Source organism: Linepithema humile, chromosome 3 (genome assembly GCF_040581485.1).
Source record: "Linepithema humile isolate Giens D197 chromosome 3, Lhum_UNIL_v1.0, whole genome shotgun sequence".
Taxonomy (NCBI): Eukaryota; Metazoa; Arthropoda; class Insecta; order Hymenoptera; family Formicidae; genus Linepithema; species Linepithema humile.
In genome coordinates this window covers 10,409,833-10,428,690 of record NC_090130.1, presented here as the reverse complement: position 1 = coordinate 10,428,690, position 18,858 = coordinate 10,409,833, and the positions used below count along the sequence as shown (strand labels likewise).

The following is an 18,858-nucleotide window of genomic DNA, read 5'->3' as shown; positions in this document are numbered from 1 at the left end:
CTTAAAAAAAAAAAAAGTATTAATCGTAAAGAGTGATTCAAATAATAATTTCAATGTAGAAAGAAATTCAGTCTCTTATGCAAATGTAATACAAGTAACGATAGCATCGATCTCATTCTTAATAATGTGCAGTGGCTTAACGGAAAATAGTTGGTCTATCACAACGCAGATCAGGTTTCGAGACTGAGTGGTGTCCGATTTTTTTCAAGTTTATGGTACATTTTATATAGATCACATTTAGATTTGATAATTTAACACAGGCTTCGGAATTATTTCATCTTTTCAGCCGATTCTCGTGGTATACGCCTCCTTTCCTCTCTTCACCGCGCGCGCGGCAAACGCCAGCGCCGCCGAGCGTTAGGAGCGGCGCTATCCGATTAATGTTAAAAAAATTTATTAAAAATATTATTTTTCTCAATAGCAATAGTACCTCATGGGTGGAAATCTATTGAAATATTTTCACATAATAAATTTAAAAATAAAAAAAATATTTTTATTAAATTTTTTTAACTTTTAATGATCAAGGAAGAAGAACCCAACATTTATCGGATAGCGCTGCTCCTAACGCTTGGCGGCGCTGGCCCTAGCGGCTGCCGCGCGCGCGGTGAAGAGAGGAAAGGAGGCATATACCACGAGAATCGGCTGAAAAGATGAAATAATTCCGAGGCCTGATTTAACAAGAAATAAGTCAAAGAGATTTATGTAGATTTTTTTACTTTTTCTTTTACTATTTGTTTATTCATGATACATAATGATACATATATTTATTAATGTGATTATATTTAACAGAAATATGAATATATTTAAAGAAGAACACGTGAAATTTATAAATAACTGAAAAAAAGATATATAAATAATTATTTAGTAATAATAATTAATAGTGGTCTTCCACGCTACTCATGAGGTGCCACTAATAGCGCGTTAGATTTTTTTTAAAGTGGATCTTCGCCTGTAGCCCTATTATACCACTTTTTATTACATTATATATTTACAAAAGATATATATATATATATATATATATATATACTATATATATATATATATATCGGGTGGGCCATTTTAATCCATCCACGTAAATTTCTCCGTAAGTAAGCCAAATACAAAAAAATGGTTCAGACAAAAGTTGTTCAGGACAATAAGGGTCACCTATTTGTGTTAGTGACTTTGACCTTAAAGTCAATTTTCAAGGTCATTTGAAGGTCAGAGTTATTTTTTTAAATAAACCCCCTATTTTTGATTCCAAAATCTAATAGCTGGTGTCAAGAGCTTTTCAAAACACTATAATGAAGTTATTTTTCATTAAGAACTTTTCGAGTTATGAGGCTTGTAAATTACAGTATTTTGACATAAAATACAAATTATCTTGTAAAACATTCAATTTTTGGGAATCTTACCTTAATACTTTTATGCATAAAATAATGAGACGTATCAATTGATATAAAGAAAACACATAGTTGCTTTCAAGAATAAATATGTAATTTGCAACATGCAACTGCATACTTTTTTTTAAAACCAATGTGTTTATTATTTTTATATTAACATTATTTTAACATTATTTTATTATTAAACTTTATTTTAATTTATTAATTTGATTATATACAGTTGAAAAAAATGCAAAAAAAGGAAAAAAAAGTTGCAAAAAGTAGGTCTCGAATATGGGATCTTTAATATTCAAGCGATTCGCCTTACTCGATTAAAAAACGCTTGATTCTTTGTTGTACGCTGCTGTTGATCAAACAGTCTAACGCACGGCAAGGACGCGTGACGTAAATAGCTTCGCTTGTGGATATAACATGGACATGAACCATCTCAGAAAATAGACGTGACTTTTTGACCGATGCGGAAAATGGACGTGGCTATTTAGTTCCTAAGCCGGCCGGAAATGGACGTGCGTCACTAGCGTACGGCCTAGAGAAAGCATCGTATGGAAAACGGCAGCGTGGCCTCTCTCAGGTTTCTCTCTGGTATTACCGCGTGGTGTGAGATTTCTAACCCTTGTGGATACGTACATATGCGTACACACTGGATTAATCGCAAATAGAGGAAAAGTGCAAAAATGTCGTTTGCCGACCGCAATCTCGATGTTCTTTTACTGGACATCAATGCCAACGAGCCTCCGCTAGGTATATTTCTTATAATCGATACTTGAAATTATCTATAAATGTTCAAAACACATAGAGGTTATTAAGCTTTTAATTTTTAAATTTCTAACAGAAAGAGGAGTAAAATATGGATATAAATATTTACGTTTTTATGATAAGGTCTTTCTGAAATTTTTTGTTTTATATATATATATATATATATATACTTACCACTTTAATGCGTACAATTGTAATTTCTTTATATTTGATAACTTGTATCTTAAATTACTTTATACCACATGTTTTGTTAAAAGCAATAAAAATCTCCTAATATGATTACTTAATGAATATTACTAACCGATCATGACATTAGATATTTATTTTAATGATGAGACATGAAAGATTATGAAAACAAATAAAATTTTTCATATGATTTCATCATACTTGTTAGATTTCTGACTAATGTGTCATGTGGTATAATAGTGTATCTTAATGTTTTCATGAGAGATGCAACATACACAGGAGATATTAAAAAAAAAAAAAAATAAATAAATTTTTAAGTAAAATTAATTTACAATTATATTGTTCTTACATTAACTTTGGATATAAAATATATAATTATGATTAATGTATATATTAATTATTTCAATATCAAATTTTTTATATAGAGGTATTGATAGCGGTTACTTCGTCACAATCTGAAGAAGTAAAGACAGAAATAGAATGGCACAGAGAGCCTCCAATTTTGAAGAATAAACCTCAGAATGCTATCTTAAGCAATAAACATGGAGCATTGTTAGCAGTAGATTGTCTTGAAATTACTCGGTTCTTTGCCAGGGAAATCAATACTGAACTTTATGGTAAGAATTTGCGAAGATCTTTGTTTATTCTATTGTTCAAGTACGTAGAGATCTAATTGTTAATAGCAATATTAATTTTTTTTTAATTCAAAAATAATATAAGATTAGTTGAAACAATGACTAATTATTATGTACATTTAATTCAGATATACCTTAACATTTGATAACTTATTTTTATATGTTATTAACAGGTGATACTTATTCTTATACAAGAACAGAAATTGATCATTGGATATCGCGTTCTATTTCTAAATCGATGACTGAGAAAAAGAATTTGGATTATCTGGATAAAGTATTACTAACACAAACATGGCTAGTTGACAAGAAAATGACATTGGCCGACATTCATGTATTTAGCAGTTTGCACAAAATAGATATTGCGCAATTTCAGGAAAATTATGTTAACTTTGCTAGATGGTTTAAGTTTATGCAATCGCGTCCTGCTGTAAAAGATGCGTTATCTTTAATTAAAGAGCATAAATTGACTTTTCCAAAATTGAGAAAATTGCATCATCAGGGTAAATTTACGGATTTACCAAGTGCACAATGGGGCAAGGTAAAGTCATACAATATAATTAAACTAATCTAATTTTTTTTAAATTTCCAAAATTTATAATAAGCTAAAAATTTGTATTTTCTATAGTTAGTGGTAAGATTTCCACCAGAAGCAAGTGGCTATCTCCACATTGGCCATGCTAAAGCTGCCCTCTTAAATCAGTATTATGCCGAAATGTATAACGGACAGCTTATCATGAGATTCGATGATACAAATCCGGCAAAAGAGACTGTGGAATTTGAAGAAGCTATACTGCAAGACTTAAAATTACTGAAAATTGAGCCCAATAGGTTTACACACACTTCGGATTACTTTGACAGATTAGAAAAGTGTTGTACTATGCTAATCCAGAGTGGAAGAGCATTTGTGGATGATACCCCGTCAGAGCTTATGAAAGCGCAACGTGATGAAAAGATGAAGTCTGAAAATAGAGATAACTGTAATTATTTCAAAAAAGATGATTTTAATTTCACTAATTTTCTGACAATATCTGAATGATTACTTAATGAGATGTTCTGCTTTTACAGCTGTTGAAATAAATCTTCAATTGTGGGAAGAAATGCGACGCGGCACTGAGTTAGGTCAACGATGTTGCGTCAGAGCGAAGATCGATTATGAATCAAAAAACGGATGTTTGCGCGATCCGACAATTTACCGTTGCAAGTCCGAGGCCCATCCACGTACTGGAGACAAATACAAGTATTTATATTTCTAAATACGACGCAATACTATATAGTCAGCTATGTTAGATTACTTAATTGGTTTAATTATTAACAATTTGAATGCTTCTGCTAGGGTGTATCCTACATATGATTTTGCCTGTCCACTTGTTGATTTTATTGAGAATGTTACTCATCCCTTGCGCACGACGGAGTATGAAGATAGAGATGATCAATATCGTTGGATACTCCAGCAATTTGAGTACGCAATGCCGTTCATCGTGTCGTATTCACGTTTGAATATGACTCATACAGTTCTGTCCAAGCGGAAATTAACGTGGTTTGTAGATCAAGGTCTGGTTGATGGATGGGATGATCCACGTATGCCAACGATAAGAGGCATTCTGAGACATGGAATGACAGTCGAGGCCCTGAAAGACTTCATCATTGCCCAAGGTAGCTCTAGATCAGTAGTCGTCATGGAATGGGACAAGATATGGGCTTTCAATAAGAAGGTTATAGATCCGGTGGCAGTCAGGTATGTTTAATGCGATAAACAGTTTAATGGCAAATCAATCTTTCAAGTATATCTCTATTATATTTTTTAGGTATACTGCGTTGAAGTTTGAAACAATAGTAAATGTTAATGTGATAGATGCTAAAAAGGGATCGTTAACCGTACAAAATCACCCTAAAGATCCTACTAAAGGCACCAAACAAGTGCTAGTGGGTCCGAAATTATTAATCGAACGTGAGGATGCTGAATGTTTAGTTGAGGGACAGAATGCGACCTTTATTAATTGGGGTAATTTAATGATACTAAAGATCAATAGAGTTGATAACAATATAACAAGCGTGGACGCACGATTGAATTTGGAGGATAAAAATTATAAGGACACTTTAAAGATTACATGGCTGGCCGAACCCGAACAGGAAGTTGGAAAGTCAAATCCAATATCGTGCTACACTGTTTATTTTAATCACCTTTTGAACGTCCCGACCTTGCCCAAAGATAGTAATTATCAATTGTTCGTCAACATATCGACAAGGGTAATTTATCAAATATTACTTGCAAACAAGTACATTGCAAATCCTATTACTTGTAAATACTATTACTGTACAATAAAATTCTTATTTTAGAAAGAAGAGCTGATGTTAGGTGAAATGGAACTGCAACGCGTGAAAAAGGGAGAAATAATTCAGCTTCAAAGAAAGGGGTTCTTTATCTGTGATGTTCCCTACGCATCTGCCAGTCCTTATTCATCACGAGAACAGCCTTTAATATTGTTCCACATACCCGATGGACATGCGACTGCTGTACAAAAGACTCAAATGACTGCTGTACAAAAAATTCAAATGATTCAAAAGTTTCAAGAACAGGTAAAAGCAATACATCTTGAGAGAATAAAAACAGTAGTATATGTTTAAACTATTTAACTAATTTTATTATTTACAAAACAATTTATATTTATTTGCTTAAATAAATAACTTGTGTGATAGAGAAATGTATAGCATAAAGTATGTATATATGTGTGTATATATACGTGTATATATAAAGTTGTGTTTTTCTGTTAATACACAGGTTGATGGAAAGAAAAAGAACGATAAAGCAAAAAAATTAAAAAAGAAAGAACCAGAAATTATAGATTTGAAGACTTTGTCGGTTGCAACATTCTCACAATACATACAGGAACAATTCATTAAAGTGCAAGATTTACAGACTAGTCTCCAACTTGAAACGAAAATTCTCTCAGATATGAAAATGCAGTATAAAAATTCCACCGGCCAGGAATGGAATCCAGCTGCTATTAATGATACAGAAACAAAAGACAAAGAAGCTATAAAAGCGGAGAAGATAGCTGAAGAAATTCAGAAACAAGGTGAGAAAGTGCGAAATTTGAAGAGCTCAAAAGCCGACAAGAGCACTATCGACCAAGAAGTGAAAATTCTTTTGAGTTTGAAAAGCGATTACAAAAATGCAACTGGTCGGGATTGGAAACCAGGTCAAACTACAACTGCTAGTGCAGTTGATAATAAAATGATAGAAATTAAAGAGAAAACTTCAAAATCAGTTAAAACTACAGTTGCTAGTAAAGTTAGTGATACGAAGACGGAAGGCAAGGAAAGAATTTTAACGGCAGAGAAAATAGCTGAAGAAATTCAGAAACAAGGCGATAAAGTGCGAAGTCTGAAGAACTCCAAAGCTGACAAGAGCATTATTGAGCAAGAAGTGAAAATTCTTTTAAATTTGAAAAGTGACTACAAAAGTACAACTGGTCAAGATTGGAAACCAGGTCAAATTACAGCTGCTAGTACAGTTAGTGATACGAAGACGGAAAGCAAAGAGGAATCTTTAAAAGCGGAGAAGATAGCTGAAGAAATTCAGAAACAAGGCGATAGAGTGCGAAATTTGAAGAGCTCGAAAGCCGACAAGAGCACTATCGATCAAGAAGTGAAAATCCTCTTGAGTTTGAAAAGCGACTACAAAAATGCTACAGGTCAGAATTGGAAACCATGTCAAACTACAATTGCTAGTACAGTTAGTGATACAAAGACGGAAAGCAAAGAAGAATCTTCAAAAGCGAAGAAGATAGCTGAAGAAATTCGGAAACAATACGATAAACTGATAAATTTGGACTCGAGAGTCGACGAGAGCACTCTCTTTCGAGAAGCGAGAATCCTCGGGGATTTGAGAAGCGACTACAAAAATGCTACAGGCCAGGATTGGAAACCAAGTCTAACTACAGTTGCTAGTACAGTTAGTGATACAAAGACGGAAAGCAAAGAGGAATCTTCAAAAGCGGAGAAGATAGCTGAAGAAATTCAGAAACAAGGAGATAGAGTGCGAAAATTGAAGAGCTTGAAAGCCGACAAGAGCACTATCGATCAAGAAGTGAAAATCCTCTTGAGTTTGAAAAGCGACTACAAAAATGCTACAGGCCAGGATTGGAAACCAGGTCAAGTAACTAATGTAGTTGATGATAAAAAGCCGGAAATTAAGGAGGAAACTTCGAAACCAATTGAAGCTACAAGTGCTAGTACAGTTGGTGATATAAAAACAGTAAGCAAAGAGGAAACTTCGAAACCAGCTGAAACTATAATTTCTAGTAGTGATTCAACAGAATCTACAGATAGCAAAGAAAAAGCAAAAGAGGAAAGGTTCTTTTATCACGTACATGTACATGATGAATTCCTGCGAAATCTATTGAGAAACAAATCAAGCGCTGCACTTATTGAGAAGGCAACGGAGAATCTTGCAATATACGAACAGGAGTACAAAGATAAGACGGGTCAAGATTATAAAGAAGCTCTAGCTAAAAGAAAACAAATGTTAAATGAAACACTGACAAGTGAACATTCTAGACTGCGAACTCTACGGGACTCGAATGCTGACCAGAGTGTTATAGCAGAAAAGAGAAATGTTTTTGATTCATTAGCAAAAAAGTATCAGCTATTAACTGGCGATGATTGGAAGCCAACTTATATAGATATAAATGAGTTAACTGAAGAAATACAAAAGCGAAGCGAGAAAATACGCAGTCTAAAACTCTCGAAGCAAAGTTCGGCGATCAAACAAGAAATGAATATCTTAAAGAATATGAAAGATGACTATTGGGAAGCATTTGGTCAGAAATGGAATGGAAGTAATGCTGCAGCCAATAAGACGGCCACGGATGCATCGAAGTCGGATAATTCGAAAAAATCAAGACTAGGATTGGAAGTAAAGAAGGAGGAGAACTTCTTCGAGTGGTATTCGCAAGTTATCACGAAAACCGGAATGATCGAATATTACGATGTGTCTGGATGTTATATCCTTCGTCCGTGGAGTTTTGAGATATGGAAGGGAATAAAAAGTCACATGGAGTTATGTTTGCAGGATACGGATATTCAAGAATGTTACTTTCCTATTTTTGTCACTCGTGACGCTCTGGAGAAAGAGAAAACGCACATAGCGGATTTCGCGCCGGAAGTCGCATGGGTGACAAAATGCGGCAATTCAGATCTGGCGGAGCCTGTAGCTATACGACCCACATCGGAAACTATTATGTATCCGGCTTATGCCAAGTGGCTCAGATCGGACACGGAGCTACCGCTCAAGCTCATTCAATGGAATAACGTTGTGGTAATTAATTGCTGCTAATCAAAGTTTTGCTCGCGTGATTATTTAATTCGCACTCTGAATCGCTTTACTTTTGTTTTCCAGAGATGGGAATTTAAAGATCCCAAGCCTTTCTTACGCACTAGAGAATTTTTGTGGCAAGAAGGCCATACCGCGTACGCCACTAAAATAGAAGCGGAGGTGGAGGTGATGTCTATCTTGAACCTGTATGCCGCAATCTACGAGAAACTGCTAGCGGTGCCTGTTATCAAAGGCCGCAAGACTGAAAAGGAGAAATTCGCGGGTGCCGAATACACTACTACAGTAGAAGCGTTTATTCCGACCAGCGGCCGCGCGATACAGGGCGCAACGAGTCATCATTTGGGGCAAAACTTCTCCAAAATGTTTAATATACAGGTAGAAGGTATCGCAGGAGGCAATGAAAAGACATTCGTTTATCAAAACTCGTGGGGCATAACTACACGAACGATCGGAGTTATGATAATGGTTTGTACAATCACTATTGCATATAAATAACATGATTTTATGTTAACTATACTTTATAGAATGAATATATATATATATATTTTTTTTTAATTAGTTGCATGGAGACGATACTGGTTTAATATTACCGCCAAATATTGCACCTGTACAAGCGATTGTTATTCCATGTGGCATAAGTGCGAAAACAGCACCGGAACAGAAACATAAAATCTTTTCTGAGTGCTTCAATCTGGTTGAAAAAATCAGGAATTCAAGTGGTAGAATTAAAGTGAAAGGTGATTTGAGAAATAATCGAACGGTTGGATGGAAGTATTGCCATTGGGAGCTGAAAGGCGTACCCGTGAGAATCGAATTGGGTCCGAAGGAAATTGCGAACAACGAAGTAATGTTGGTGCGCAGAGATACCTCCGAGGCACAAACGGTTAAAGCAGATTCAGTAATTTCAAAATTAACCATGTTATTAAATGATATACAAAACTGCTTGTTTGAGAGGTAAATATCGCTCACAATTATTTTCGACGTCAACGCATTCGCAGTATAATGTAATATATTTAGTTAATATGATTTTGTCTATATAAATATTTATCCAAATATAGAGCGAAAGCGAAATTCGACGAGCGTACCAAGCTCGTGGAAAACTGGAATGATTTCATCACCGAATTCAATAAAAACAATTTATTACTGGCGCCTTTCTGTGGAGAGATAGAATGCGAGGACAACATTAAGGCGGATAGTGCATCGTAAGTCTTTTATACAAAACAAATATTTCTAATCTCTTTTTTCGTCCACTAAACATTTATAAATTGCATTACAGTACGAATACCAGTGACGAACCTGGAACATTATCAATGGGCGCTAAGAGTCTTTGTATACCGTTTGAGCAACCGAAATCAACAACACCATTAGAGGACTTGACTTGTGTTCATACACTTTGTGGAAAGAAGCCCAAGTTTTTTACACTATTTGGCCGTAGTTATTAATACTCATGAAAATAGTACTCTCTTTGTTGCAATTCATTATGCGCAGTAAATTTTGTCACGATAGATTTTGATAGTTAAGTGCAGCATTGAATGTAACGCGTTATTAAAAAATTATAATTTTATTTCTCATTTTTTTTTTTGTAATGTATATACATATATATATTTAATGATTTGAATGGACAATTTTATTTTAATATTTTCTAATATTTTATGTCATTTTTATCCATTTACTTTGGGTTATATTTATTTAACACCGTATATTCTTTTTCTGTAATAAAATCACGTAATTTAAAGCACTTGGCAACTAAAAGTTAAAATTAGGAATTAATGTGCAGATTTCTATTTAAAGAGTAATGTCTTCAATCTCTCGTGAAAATGAATGCAGGTGTTACGCACAAAGTAAATAGATGACATGATTCAACGAAACTAAAAGCACAGCAATGAATAATAATAGGGCAATAATTTACACGTTATTCGTAACGATAAACGGTAACGCAGTATTGTACCTATCTACAACTGCCAAAAGAAAACTGCAGCGGACATTGTACGGAAGTTGGATCGCCATCGTGCAGCGTGAAGCAACCTGAAATCTGCATACGATCGATCACGCGCTTACACGCGTCGATTGTTTCTCACTTCCAAGTATAATGGCTGCGTTCGAATGAGACGCAAATCTTCACTTTCCTCCCGTCGCACACCAAGCGCAAGCTGGCCCCGGGCTTGTCCAAAATTCTAGTGCTCGCAGCCGCTTCAAATGACCGAACGGATTCGCCTTTGTCGTTAGAAGTATCAATGTAGCAGTGAGGCGCGAATTTCAGTCAGGGTGCTAGGTGTCGTGTCCGAACAGAAATCGTGTCGACGGAACCTGCTGCCGTTGCCGAAGAATCGACGTGCGAAAACGGGAGCGAGGGATAAAGAGATTCTTAGTAAATTCTTTAAGACACATACACGTACGAGGTGGAAGTGACAAGAGATCGAAGATTCAAGCGACTCTCTGTCTTCGAGAAGTAGTCAATGATGAGGAATCGATGAAGGATCACTGGCATGGCCACGCGACTCAGCCCCCGAAACTCGGAGGTGAACGCTCTCGAGCAGAGGGGCTATCTCATCGGCAAGAAGATCGGACAGGTTGTTCCTTTAATCTCGTGCTCTCCTTTTATACCGCTTACGCAGACTTCCTTTAACTTTTCGCTTCCGAGATGTGGAATGTGACATGGATTATATTTCTTTGCGATATTTGTGATGACGAATTGAATAAAAAAATGTTTTGCGCTTACATTTTTCTTTGCAACACAATTGCAATTAAGGATTCTACACGCTGTTATATGTGGAACTAACATTTTCAGGGCTCTTACGCGACTGTCCATCTGGCAGAGTATATCGATGGAACGAGTTCCAAGAGAATGCGTCTGGCCTGTAAGATTTTTGACAAGGAAAAAGCACCGCCCGATTTTTTGGAGAAGTTCTTTCCCCGCGAGCTCGAGATTTTAACAAAAATAGAAAATCCGCATATTATTCAAGTAAGATGTCGGAAAACGCATTAGTTCATCCTTTCTTTCATTGCTTTCTTTATAGGAAGAAAGAAACAACTCCAACTAAGTTTGCCTAACTATTTTTGACGCACATCATCGTTCTATTCCTAATTAAATTGCATTTATCGAATGGTTGGTCGCGCAGGTACACAGTATCCTGCAGCGCGGCCCGCGTGTCTTCATCTTCATGCGCTACGCCGACAACGGCGACCTGTTAGACTTCGTCAAGAATAACGGGGTCGTGCCAGAACAGCAGTCACGACTCTGGTTTCGTCAGATGGCGTCCGGCCTGCACTATTTGCACGGCAAGAACATCGCCCACCGGGATCTCAAGTGCGAGAACATACTACTCTCGCGCAAGTTCAATGTAAAACTGGCAGACTTCGGTTTCGCCAGATTCTGCATGAATCACGAGGGCAGGCGGGTCCTCAGCCAGACGTACTGCGGCTCGGCGGCCTACGCCGCGCCGGAAGTCGTCGCCGGCACACCGTACAATCCGAAATTGGCGGACGTGTGGTCGCTCGGTATCATCCTCTTCATTATGCTGAACGGAACGATGCCGTTCGACGATGAGAATCTGCCGAAGCTTCTCAAGGATCAGATGTCGCGGAATTGGGTGTTCAGATCGCGCGTCCGAGACACGGTGTCCACGCTGGCTAAGAATATCGTTCGGCAAATTCTCGAGCCGGACATCACCCTCAGGCTGACCCTCGAAAGAGTGTTGAGCCACGAGTGGGTGAGAGCGAGGAAGGAGAGAACGGGCTCCATTGCCGGCAGGCTTGTCCATTCAGCGCCGCCGAGTCATACTCCGGTTACAACATTCATCGTATTATCGTATTCAAGGCTCTTGGTCTCTTGCTGTAGTTATATCGCATTTTAATGTCGGAAGCACAAAATTAAGTAAACCATTTGCCACTATATATCGAAATAAATTTTAATTTATAATATGTACTATGTTAAGTCACTTTTTTTTCGAAAATTGAGTTATTATTATCGCGAGACTCTATACTCCAATTTTTAGCCGATGTCAAACAGTTTTAAGTTTTTAGTTACAGCGCTTAAAGATTTTGACAATTTTTGTTAAGATTAATTTCTTTAAAATCTTCAGGAAATCGCAAATATCTCCCAAAATCTGCCACCAGCATCTGTCAAGGGAATAAGTACTCGAAAGTATAATCACTTACAGTCTCTGCTTAAATGGGTGCCTAAAATATTTCATTTTTACAAGAATTATAAACATAAGTATTTTATTGAGAGTACATGAAAAGCGAAACATCTCTTTAGATCCTTCTGAAAAATTATGTTTATATGATTTAACATACTCTGCTTCTGAGGTGCTGATATATTAATAACTAGAATTAATATAAATAAACTAAATAAATTTTTTCGCATGTAACTCGCATGCGATTGCATTGGCAAAATATTATTTCTGAAGAACTTTCTTTCGTGGTTGCTTTCTTTGTTAAAAAATGAATGTATAATTCAACACATGACATAATTTAAATTTTCAGCAAAAAACTAGAAAGCTTAAATACAATTTATCAAATCATTTATCTCGATATATAGTACAGAGAAAAAATTATCTAGTATTTAGATATCTTACTATCGCTGCAGTAAGAAATCAAAAGCCTTCATATTTAATCGATAAAACATCGTAAAATCTTAATTAAATAACTATTCGATCGATATTAGTTGAAACTTTTAAAAATAAGATGAGAAGGATCTTCGTAAAAATCGCCTTAGTATAAAACTGTACAGATTCGTTTAAATTTGGATGCGCAGTTATCTTTTTTAAATTATAACAAATTTAATTATATATAATAATACATAACTCCGAATAATTATACATAACTCCGCATAAACATTATTTCCTGTAAATAACTTAATAATTTGTCACTTGTATAATTAGATGTGTAGAGGCGGTAATCTAGGCGGGTCGGATGCTGCAGGAACCGGAAATGTATCTATTGTCGCGAGGGCACTCCCTGCATTAAGAAATTTAGAAAATCACCATCAACCGTCCTCGAAAATGGTAAATAACTCGGGGAAAGATTCACAACTGCCTATCATTGTCGGATAAAGAGAAGATTCTTGAGGAGAATTGGTCAATCAAGATATACAAAATTGGAAATACAGAAGATTTCAAGCTAACAATTTCAAATAGCCATTTTCGAAGATATTTACACTTGTCTTTTATAGTATTTTTCTTAATTTTCTATTGATCGCGATCAATGGAAATTTACATAATGTTGATAATGTATTGTTGCTTATATAATAAAAACGTTCCTCATTTTGCAATTCGATGTAAATTCCTGTCTAAAGAAATATATGAAAAAAATTTTATTATATTTCATAACAATGTAAAATGTTATTCAACCATTTGTATTTATGCTAAAAAATATTTCAATATATCAAGTATATATATTTCTAAATTTTTTGTTTTTAAATTGGTCTTTTATATAAGACTTTCTATATCTAAGAAAAATATGCAGAATGCTGAGCAAAATCGCTCATCCCATCAATGTGATTACTTCTTTTACTCGGTTGCACCGGAATTGATGCTGAAGCGGGTACTTTGTTACTATACAGGGTGGTTATTATATATTACGTATTGAATAACTAGACATAAAAACATTTTATTTTGTACAATTTAATTAATATTATATATTTAGTTTTATTGAGATTAATACATTTGAATGCAATATGGTACTACTATTTTAGGGAAATTTCAATACTAATATTTGTTTGAATAATGGAACAATATTATTAACGTATTCTAAATGAGTTGATAGTTTGCTCTCTCGCTTTAACCATTTGCAACGCCGAATACAAATTCAATTTATGTTATTAATTGTAAGTATATCGATCAAAAGCCCTATAATATAAAGGGAAACAATATGTACATATAGTAAGTAAAAATTACAAAATACATTTAAAAGCATTTATTATATTTACAACAAGAAACGATATGCACATGTGCAGTAAGTAAAATTATTAGACACGTACTTGGTATAGATATTTGTGATATAATAACAGGTAAGTAATACGCAATACGTTTTCAGTACGTTCTTTTTTTTCTTTAGAAAATATTCTTGTAATGAATAAACGAGTTATTTACATAAGTTTGATGACACCAAATGGTCTTTGTATTACAATCTATGATGTCATAATTTTTCTATTTCAAATAATTAAATCAACATTTTTTTCTAAAATATATAGGTCCACATTCATTAATAGAATTGATAAAACTGTCGTTTTCTGTATGATGCGCTAAAACATTGTACATACTACCTACCCAGTCAGCAAAGTCTGTTCGAACAGATATTGCCAAACGTCAGCTACAAATTTTTGTCAGCAGAAAGACTGCAGATTGTATACAAAATCTGTTACATCAGATGATGATAGTAGAATGTCAGCAGAAATGTTACAAAACCTGCTGACATAATTTGACAGCAGATCAGTAGCAGAAACCGAATAGGATTTGCTCGGAATTATTACAGCAGATTGGCGGCAGAAACCGAGCAGGACCTGCGCAACGCAGTTTGATATCAGATTGGCGGCAGAAATCGAGCAGGATCTGTATAATGCAGTTTGATGTCAGATTGGCGGCAGAAATCGAGCAAAATCTGCGCAATGCAATTTGATGTTGTTTGCCGCTATGCGGCGTGTTTCTTCATATATAAACTCGTACTCAAAATTCATCTACAGTGCATATAAAGTGTGGCCAGTGGCTTAATGAAGCTTAACAGTTTAATACAATAATCTGATACAATCCCCATAAGAGATTCAGAATATTAAACTGATTTTTGAAATTGAAAATGCGCTGCGAGTTGACCCAATATTCCAGTGATTTCGAGATTTTGCCTAATAAATTTATTAAAACAAAAGTATTTTTTTTTTGTCCCAATAAAGCAAATATATATTATATACTTTACATACCTCATTTACTACTTTTAATAAGCGAAACGAGAAATGTAAAATTGTAATAAAGCATTTAAATGCCGCTATTCCATTTAAATTGTGACGGCAGATTCTGCTCGATTTCTGCCGACAATCTGACATCAAATTACACTGCGCAGATCCTGCTCGTTTTCTGCCGCCAATCTGCTGTCAACCTATGTCGACAGTTTCTGTCGACAAAACACGAGCTTAATGCGGACACAGATGGCACCGTATTTGCTGCCAAGTTCTGAGCGAATCTGCTCACAAACTGCCAGCAGGTTGCTAACATTTTGTTGACTGGGTACATGTACATATATGTAGGTAGTAGATTTTTCTAATTATTGTTTTTGATTTATTTTTAACACTTTTAATACAATAATATGTTTAACTATCTTATTTAGCTATTTGTAGTTAATTATATTTTTATGAAGTTATAATGTATACCATATTATAATCTCTCGTGTATGTCAGGAGTGTTAGCTTCTCTTGAGAAACTTTCAGTTGTTCATTGTTAACAAATATATTGTTTTGTTTGAAGTGCGATTAGACGTAAACCTGCAAGTTGTAACAAAATGCAAAGTATTCTCAAATTGTAAAAAAATTGGCTGATTTATGCTTTCATTCATTTAATTATAAAGGTCATATAACAAAAATTATAAAAGAATTTTTGATTAATGTAACATAAGTATGCACACTATCAAAAAGTTCGGAAAATTTACATAACAAAAATGTAAAAATTACTTGACGAATAATGGAAATATACTAAGTAAATAATATAAAATTTGTGAAAATATGTAAATTTACAATATACTTATACATATTTAGTAAATTTCTGTTATTTATCATGTAATTTTAGCTGGCTGAAGTTTGGAACGTTCCTGAAGCAATTTAAAAAAAATGATTTATCGTTCTTCTTCTTTTACACAGAGGAAGTTTTGAGACCCACAAACAAAATACAAAAGAAACCGATCCGATACATGCGTCGGAAGACACACTTATACTCGGAAAACCTCTCCCAAAATCACATAAAAAATTCTCTTCGTGTCTTCTGACGCATGTATCGGATCGGTCTCTTTTGAATGTCATGTGAGGGTCTCGGCACTTCCTCTGTGTAAAAGGAGAAGAGCGACAAATCATTTTTAATTTGGTAAGAATTTTTAAAGTGATTTTGTGAAAGGTTTTTTGGGTATAAGGGTGTCTTCCGACGAATGTATTGAATCGGTCTCTTTTGTATTTTGTTTGTGGGTCTCAAAACTTTTCCTGTGCAAAAAGAGAAGAGCGACAGATCATTTTTAAAAAATCGGTAAAAGAACGTTCCAAATTTCAACCAGCTGTAATTTTTACATCTAGTTTTGCAAATTTATCGATTTCTTTTTACAGTATACATAGAACACCGCGTTTAATTATGATATTACCTTATTATTACTGCATAACTGGACATCAATTATACTGTTATTTATAATTGTACATCTCTTTGATATTTCTGTTTTTTCTCATATTTGTACGTTTCGTAAACATGTGGATTAGTTCTCTGCGAAAAGTTTGTCCCGTTGCGCAATAGAGAACAAAATTTATACTGTAATGTGCTGTGTCTAATAAGTCGAATATTGTTATCACAACAAACACATCGACATATTCACGGAACTGGAAAAATTATTATTGTTATTTTTATTATATATATAACTATTAATAATAACGTGTTATATCTTAACGCTATTTTCTTACGCGGATATCTAATGTAAAAAAATATTATATAATGACATTCTTAATGTAAAAATTAAACATTATAATTTATTTTAAAAAGTTCAAATTTTGAGAAAAAAATTAATTAATATTTTTTTGTTATATACAGAATGCATTTTTAGAGTAAATAATCTACACATTATATGGTCGATATTATTTTAAATTGAATTATTGATACTTACGTAATTCCTAAAGTAATAAAAGTAATGTACAGGTAATTTCAAGATTAGAAATATGCTCGAAACGAGAATAAGCATTTTTGTGATCTTATGCTGAAGCATTTTATCCTTAGAAATCTGAGTTCTCTCATTAGAGGAATCGGACGCTGTAAACAAGGTTTTGCGAACACGATTTTGCTGATAAATGTGGTATCCGATCAGAAAATTGCAGATTACTATCACGAGAGCAGGTAGACTAAATATTGTAATAGAATCCGTAATCTTTTTTATTAGCTGAACTTTTTCCGGGTCCAATTGTAGAAGTTTGTATATATCATAGCTATTCATTTCTCTTCTTGATATTTCATAGTATATGGCTCCAAAATTATAAAAAGTATTTAAAATGCCGTTCAAAATCGCTAGTCCCATCAGTATGATCACTACAATTTTTGCTCGTTTGACAGTGCACCAGGATCGACGTAGAAGCGGATACTTTGTCACTATATATCTCTCGATAGTAAAGGCTACTATAAGCCACACACTCAAGAACTCGGAGAAGGAGAACAGAAAGTCTACGAAGATAGATAAACAATACAAATAAATTCTTTCTGGAATTATATAATCCAATAAAAAAAGCCAGTCAATAAGTAATATCATTGAATAGACGATGTCGCATATTGCAAGCATGCCCAAGTAGATGTTGGACGAAGAAGAACGCATCTTTTTACGGAAGAGCACAATGGCGGACAAACAGTTCCCTAAAAGACCGAGAATAATAAAAATCGGCAGACTGTACTTTCTGAAATTTGAATACATCGTATAATGATCTGCAATTTCATGGCTTAGCCCGGAAACAAAATCAAATTTATTTATGACGTCAATGATGGAAAAATGGCTGCCTACAATATCTTTGTTACATAAATCTTTGAATTTTGTAATTCTACTCGTATTCACAAGTGGATGCTGATTCATCATGGTTTTCTGACGTCTGTCGATATACACGTGGATAAAATATTCAGCGAAGCTACGTGAAATTTCGTCAAGGTCTCTTTCGTTGTTACAAACACGCAATCGTAGTTCGTGTTTAGATATGCTGGAATAATCTATGCCAAGATTATTTTTAGAAAACATCCTTGCGTATGATTATGGATTGTTTGCAATATTTGCTTATCAGATGGAAATCAAAAAGCGATATAATCAAGATGAGTCTCGCGTCTGAAAAGCGTTACAACGTTATTATATATATTATTCATTGATCTCTTTCATATAAATTTTATTTATCGATATATGTATTGAAATAATTGTTTTTAAATATTAAAAAAATGAAACATACAAAATATACAAAATATATACTGTATTTTAAACATTCAAAGTAAAATGTCTTGCGCACTATCTCACTTACCAGAGAATCGTTAAAAATTTTGAAGCCTACGAATACAGGGATTACAAACTCTCAGCAATTCCCCGATTTTAATCGTTCAACTGCTAGACACTAACGATTGCAAAAGACTGAATGTCGAAACGACTGACTTGGATAGCGATAATTTTTTCTTCCTGGAAGTTTGTGGCTTACGAAAATGATTAATATTTTGATTGTAAGGTTGCTCATATCCGTTGATATGTGAATTTCTGCAGGAACCTATTTCTCTAATGAAATATTTATAATAACGAGGGAGCTCCGTTTGCCTTCATTCCCGATTGCCAACAGCTTCGTTTGTCTACAATGTTTTGTCGACAGCTTCGA

At 34.5% G+C, this 18,858-nt stretch overlaps 3 protein-coding genes across 3 annotated transcripts; 2 read left to right on the top strand and 1 right to left on the bottom strand.

The window, feature by feature from the left end:
* Positions 1 to 1,876: 1,876 nt before the first annotated feature.
* GluProRS (Glutamyl-prolyl-tRNA synthetase) lies at positions 1,877 to 9,861 on the top strand. The gene is made up of 13 exons (XM_012360390.2): positions 1,877 to 2,123; positions 2,750 to 2,941; positions 3,133 to 3,497; positions 3,585 to 3,936; positions 4,025 to 4,196; positions 4,293 to 4,694; positions 4,765 to 5,206; positions 5,297 to 5,536; positions 5,739 to 8,279; positions 8,361 to 8,762; positions 8,857 to 9,251; positions 9,356 to 9,499; positions 9,574 to 9,861. The coding sequence occupies exons 1-13, from the start codon at positions 2,057 to 2,059 to the stop codon at positions 9,737 to 9,739; spliced, it is 5,880 nt and encodes a 1,959-aa protein (XP_012215813.1). The 5' UTR covers positions 1,877 to 2,056; the 3' UTR covers positions 9,740 to 9,861.
* Positions 9,862 to 10,008: 147 nt separating this feature from the next.
* LOC105668155 (testis-specific serine/threonine-protein kinase 3-like) lies at positions 10,009 to 13,619 on the top strand. Its single transcript, XM_012360382.2, has 4 exons — positions 10,009 to 10,867; positions 11,086 to 11,259; positions 11,417 to 12,082; positions 13,181 to 13,619. Exons 1-4 carry the CDS (start codon positions 10,784 to 10,786, stop codon positions 13,349 to 13,351), a joined length of 1,095 nt encoding a protein of 364 aa, XP_012215805.2. The 5' UTR covers positions 10,009 to 10,783; the 3' UTR covers positions 13,352 to 13,619.
* A 1,923-nt stretch (positions 13,620 to 15,542) lies between these two features.
* Positions 15,543 to 18,647, bottom strand: LOC105680079 (sex peptide receptor-like). The gene is made up of 4 exons (XM_067352271.1): positions 18,517 to 18,647; positions 17,139 to 18,329; positions 16,629 to 16,857; positions 15,543 to 15,768 (listed from the first exon to the last, which is right to left on the bottom strand). Exons 2-3 carry the CDS (start codon positions 18,243 to 18,245, stop codon positions 16,666 to 16,668), a joined length of 1,299 nt encoding a protein of 432 aa, XP_067208372.1. The 5' UTR covers positions 18,246 to 18,329; positions 18,517 to 18,647; the 3' UTR covers positions 15,543 to 15,768; positions 16,629 to 16,665.
* Positions 18,648 to 18,858: the final 211 nt, after the last annotated feature.